We start from the raw sequence: 6,030 nt of genomic DNA, 5'->3' as shown, positions 1-6,030 counted from the left end.
CACAGGACAGAGCAGAGTTTAGGGCTGTTGTACATAGGGTGGCTATGAGTCGCAAGTGACTCAACGGCACATAACAACAACAACAATTAGTTGAGCCATTATGATCACGGCCTTTAGACTACATTAGACTACATTCTTTTCTTATTTGGAATTTTCTCTTCTGTGTGAACTCTTACTTTCTTGGTTTCTGTATCTTCTTTGTTTCTGCTTTGACTTTCTTCTTTCTCTGAGCTTGGAGAATCCCTCCTCTGTCTCCTTCTATCTTTACTTCTTGATCTTCCTGATGTTGACCCTCCTCTTCATCTGTACTCCGGTTCTCTGTATCCATGGTACTCCTTGCTTCGGCCGCCATCTCTGTCGTGGCTTCTAGATTGTACTCTAAAGCTCCCAATGGAATTCTAACAGGCAGGCAACATAGTTTCCTGTCATCAAAGACTCGGAGAACCTTGGACAAGGAAACTTTGTCCAAGCTATAGATACATCATAAGTTCACAGTAAAGACTTTTCGATTTTTTTATCCCATCACTCTTTTTTCCTTGAAGGAGAATAAAATGAACACACAGAACCTAACTTGTACTTAGCCAAGTGGACCAAGTACAGAGGGCCAACAAGTTGTTCTGAGGAAAATGGTCTTATAGAATGCTAGCTTTCAACCTAGACTTTTGAGATCTGAAGGAGTATAGGTATGTTTTAAAAAGGCTCCTTTCTGGGCAACCTATGCTGATTCTTTCCTTCTAGTTCATTTTCAGCAAAAGATCAGTCAGAAAAAAGTTTTTAAAAAAATTTCTTTTATTTGAGTGGAAGTTTGCAAATCATATTAGATTTTCATTCATATATATTCCTTCCATAATATCAATGACTCTGAATGTAATTCATGACAATGTACAATCCCTATCCTGTACTGCCTTTCCTTTAATTCATATTATACCTTTTAATGAATTTTTACTTTCCTCTTCCTAGTCCTCCAAGATTATACTATGTGTAAATAACTCTTTAGCTAGTAGAAAGCTTTTGAAGGCATTTATCAGATTTTTGGGCTTTGAACACGAGTTTCCCTCTCTTCCTTTTTCTCCCTCTCTCTTTTTTGAGGGCTCAATTGGCCATACCAATCAGATAGGAACTTTAAAAAAGGCAAACACATAAGTTAAATGTCACTGCAATTATGCTAGACTGGTTACCTGGAGCTTTCACATGATTTCCTATTTTCAGATTCTGAGGATGCTTTTTACGAACTTTTTGGGGTGGAGGGAGTGAGCACGAGAACTTTTTCAAACTCACTTCAGAATTCTTCTGAATTTAATTTTTCATCTTTTAAAAATAAATTTATTTTTCCAATGTTAAGAATGTACAGGAAAAGATGTACACCCATGTTCATCACAGCTTTGTTCACAATAGCAACCTAAGTGCCCATCAACAAACGAATGGATAGAGAAGCTGTGGTATATTCACAGAATGGAATATTACGCTGCATTGAAAAACAAGGAACTCATGAATTATTATACAAAATGGGTGACCCTGGAGGACATTATGTTGAATGAAATATCTCAGTCACAAAAAGACAAATACGGCATAGTGCCACTGTTATAAAACAGGGCTCACATGGGAGGTGGGGGGAAACTAAGAAAAGAGGGGATAATCTACATGGCATTGAAACAGATAAGGGAGAGAACTGCATAAAAGGAATATATGATTAGGTATTATTGGCATGACAAGAGTCCAGAATAAGAGCTGCATAGTAAAGTGTTCTGGGGGGAGAGGACTGTTTAACAATGAAAGAAATGTTTTTCCCAAAGGAAAAAGCGATCTGCAGAGGGGAAGAGAGGCAGGGTGGAAAATATGCAAGAATGAACAATTGGAAACCCAAGTTCTTTATAAACTTTCATTAAAATCTAAATTAAAAAAAATTACAGCAGGGGAGCTCTGGTGGCCTAGTGGCAAGAAGCTGCAACTACAATCCCAGAGGTGCACGGTTCGAATCCACCAGATGCTTTGCCGGGGAAGGAGGGACAATCTCCTCCTGTACCAGTCAGATCTGATTAGACGGTACACGCACACAAAAATAATAAAATAAAATAAATATTTAAAAAATTACAGCAAAAGATATGTCAACTCAACTGTTTCTACTTGTACAGTTCAGTGACATCGATTATAGTGAGCTTCACAACCATCTGTAACCTCCTTTTCTGAGCTGTGCGTCTCCTATTAATAAACTCACTGCCGCCTACACTTTCTATCCTTTTTCGTAGTTTTTAATCCTCTTAATTACAGCAAACTAAATCAGGCTAAAGCCTTCAACTTTATGTACAGGATTCTATCTTTTTTCCAGGAATAACGGCATTTTCCAATCTCTCCACTAGCCCAGTAGAAAGAAGCAGACGCAGGACTAAGGCCTCCTGCAACGCTCAGGGATTTGCAAGGCGGAAGGTGGCTGAAGCCAAGAGCTTGTTCCCAGGACCAGTTTCTGGTCCCAGTGGGCCTCTGTTGTCCCGGAAACCAGCTCTTGAAAGGGGAGTTCTGGAAGCCTGCAGTATGGCGGTATTCTAAGGGCTGCAACGAGGAAGTCAAGAATAATGTTGAGATGATTGCCAGACTCTGCTTTGCCCCCCGTGCATGCACACTTTGCCACAATCTAAGCAAAGGGGCTCTGGGAATAAGTCCAGTGGTCTCTGCCCAGCTACTGAAATGAGTACAATGCCCTATGTCAGCAAGGAGGGACTGGTCCTCGGAGAGGGACATGATGTTTGGGAGATTGGAGGGACGGTGCAGGAGAGGAAGGCCTTCGATGAGATGGATCGATTCTGTGAGTGGAGTGGTGGGAATGAGTATGTTTGAGACGGCGAGGTTGGCACAGGATAGAATGGCGTTTAGGGCTCTTGTACATAGGGTTGCTATAAGTCGCACGCGACTCAATGACACATAACAACAACAACTAAGTCAGCCACCCTGAAACCTTGGAGAAGACATCAAGCAACTGCAGATATAAAAAGATCCACTAGCCACCTTTTCAGCAACCTGGTGGGTGAGGGCTGGCAGTTACCTGTTTGGCCTCCTCGGTGGGTAGCACACTTCTAGCTTCTCCCTTCATCTGAAATGAGAAAACACAGAAGAGCCTGAGTGTGGTATGCACACACAACCAGGAAAATTGATAGGTAGGCTCACAGCGATCCTCAGTGCTGGCAACTCATTAAAATCGCCTGCAGAGTGATCAGTCCCTACTGGGGCGCCACTTCAGGATGGTTTGGGCATCAGCACCATGAATCAAGGAGTCTGGGAATGGGACTTTTGTCTGCCTAGAATTAGCTTTCTCATAGATGGATCGTTCCAGATTCTGCCTTTGAATGGTTTAATGTTTCACCTCTGTACTCCCTTTTGTCAGAAGAAATCTGTCCTCTGAATCCCCGCTGTACCCAACTGTTCCTCACCAATAGCCTCAAGGAATTGAGCCAAGCTCTGCGCATGACTTGCTTGGCCAGCTTTTTAAAACTCTGTGAAGTCCAGTTACCACATACACGGGCTGGATTTGTAACCCTGAATTAAAGGAAAGCTTCTGAAAGACTTGCCCTGACTGTTTAAGACACAAACACTTACAGTGTCAGTACCAGTTGCTGTTGATTCCAACTCATGGGGACCCCTTGATATATTTCTATGCAGAAGTCAGTAAGGCAGTGAACCGTGGGCTGACACCTTTCTCAAGGTCAATTATCAAAAATCTATCACTAGTCATATAATCCTGGTCAAATTATCCTCTCTGAGCTCATCTGTTTGCTTAGCTGCAAAAAAACCAGGAATAAAAATAGTACCTATCATTAAGGATTGTTCCCCAAAGAAAATATGGGAGTGTTCTCTGCACCAGCGTGGGAGTAGGGCCTATCTTTTCTGTGCATACTCCGCTTGACCCTTCGGTGACTGGCTGTTAACTGAAAGACTGGAGGTTTGAGCCCGCGTAGAAAATCTTGGCAATATATTTACGAAAAGTAAGTCATTGAAAACTATGGAACACAGCATAACTCTGAGAAACATGGGCCTGGAATTGGTCAGTGGTTACTGAAAGTAAGATACAAAATTGTAGTTCATTTACATACACAATGTAACTTATAGTTGAACTTCCAGTAAATTTTCAGAGGCTGTAAACTGTATGGGAAAAGGCCGCCCATCTGCCTCTCACAGAGCAGCTAGAGGATTCTAACTGCATGCCTATGGGTTGGCTGCCCAACTCCTTACCACTAGGCCATCAGAGCTCCCTATACATCTACTAGTTAGAAGAAATAATAAATAATTAGGAAAAGAAAGCTAAACTACTAATCATGTATTAAAATGTGTCTCCCAATAGCATGTATCCACCACTCATCTGCCAGTTTGCCATACTGTGGTGGCTTGTATGCTGCTGCGATCCTGGAAGCTATGCCACAGGTATTTCAAAAGCTAGCAGGGTCGCCTGTGGTGAACAGGTTTCTGTGATGCTCACAGACTAGCCATCCACTTCTGAAATAGCAGGTCATTAAAAGCCCTATGAATCGCAGCAGAACATCTGTTGTTCATAGGGTTGTTATGAGTTGTAGTTCACCTGATGTGTAACTTGGCCAGGCCATCATTCTCAGGGGCTGGCAGTCATGCAATCATGCAATATGATAGTTATATAATGATCACTCATGATCTGATGTCAATCAGTTGTAAAAAGATTAAGGGCAGGAAGCATCCCTCTTAATCACGTCACAGTGCTGACTTTATGTAAGAGAAGTCTATAGTACAGGAGATAAACAGGAGAGAGAAGCAGCAGAGAGGGAGAGTCTCAGCACTGCCGGGAGAGCAGAACCGGGAGGAGGCTGAGTTCTTTGGCCCCTGTGCTGAGAAGCTCCTCGACACATAAAGGACCAGACACATGGAGATCTGCAGGGAATACTGGGCTCACAGACTTTCAAAGGAGAAGAAGAGGGGCTCCTTTAGAGCTAACAGAAAGAAAGCCTTCCCCGAATGCCTTCAGCCTTCTATGCTCTTAACTGTGAAAGAATAAATCTCTACTTGTTAAAGTCATTCACTTGTGGTATTTCTGTTACAGCAATGCTAGATGACAAAAGCACCACATATAACGAACAAATCTAGAAGAATCTAGACTCTCCCACTATTGAGTGAAGTCAATCACAAGAGGGCAAATAATGTGTTGGTCTACGATTATTTAAAAAGCTAAAGAAAAATTTTACGTAGAAACAATTATTCTTGGCTGGTTACCAGGGAAAGGGAGGGAAAAGGAGTAAAAATCAGACAATAGACATAGTAAGATGGATGGAGGGAAAGGGAATCTGCAGTAAGTGAACAATCAGCACAATATCACTAAAGAAAGGGAAAGTATGGCAATCCATTCGAAAAGTAAACACACACACCGTCCTGCAGTATCAGCAATAATGAGTCTATAAGTAAATTATTATAGGAAGACATGCTAGACTGCCATAGGCAAGGAGGCAACAAAAAACACCCAATGTTTCATACTGTTTTAAAGAGAAGCATTCTTTTGGTCTAGGGGGACAATTTCGAGGAAAGGCTCCTCATCAAATTAAAATCCGTGGTTGTAGTTGCATCCATCCTGCAATCCACAGCTGTGCGTGGATTAACTCAATAGAGGGAACAGCACCAACCATTCCACAATAATGGACCTTCTGACTTTGTATCAAAAATATTTTCAAGGAAAAAAAAACGTTTTCAAGGGTTGAAAAAGAAAATTTTAACTAATTTAAACTTTGACTAGGTTACTGTGTCACAGCCTTCTTCATTTCCCCATCTCTTGTCCCTCTTTACATGACGTGCTTAGATATTTTCCCTTGAGATGGTTCAGACCAGGAAAGCCAGCATCCGGCTAATGCAAGCCTTATAAGGCCCAAGAACATACCCTACACGAGTAGCCTAGGCATCTCCAGATGTTGTACCTTACCAATCTTTAACTCTATGAAGAGATTTTAGGTGCCCTAAAAGTGATTCCTATCAAAACAACTATGAGATATCATCTCACCAAGCAAAAATAGCAAAGTTCAACAGGGA

General features: G+C 41.7%; 1 protein-coding gene across 1 annotated transcript in view; it reads right to left on the bottom strand.

Annotated features, from left to right (window-relative positions):
* FAXDC2 (fatty acid hydroxylase domain containing 2) overlaps window positions 1-3,085 on the bottom strand; it is a 29,408-nt gene extending 26,323 nt beyond the window's left edge. Inside the window, exon 1 of the mRNA XM_006894731.1 lies at window positions 3,038-3,085. Within this exon, the coding sequence (XP_006894793.1) occupies window positions 3,038-3,085 (48 nt within the window). The remainder of the gene's footprint in view (window positions 1-3,037) is intronic.
* Window positions 3,086-6,030: the final 2,945 nt, after the last annotated feature.

Source organism: Elephantulus edwardii, unplaced genomic scaffold (genome assembly GCF_000299155.1).
Source record: "Elephantulus edwardii isolate Elephantulus edwardi_28Jun2011 unplaced genomic scaffold, EleEdw1.0 scaffold00149, whole genome shotgun sequence".
Taxonomy (NCBI): domain Eukaryota; kingdom Metazoa; phylum Chordata; class Mammalia; order Macroscelidea; family Macroscelididae; genus Elephantulus; species Elephantulus edwardii.
Note: the sequence above shows the minus strand (reverse complement) of the source record. Positions and strands in the feature narration are given on the sequence as shown.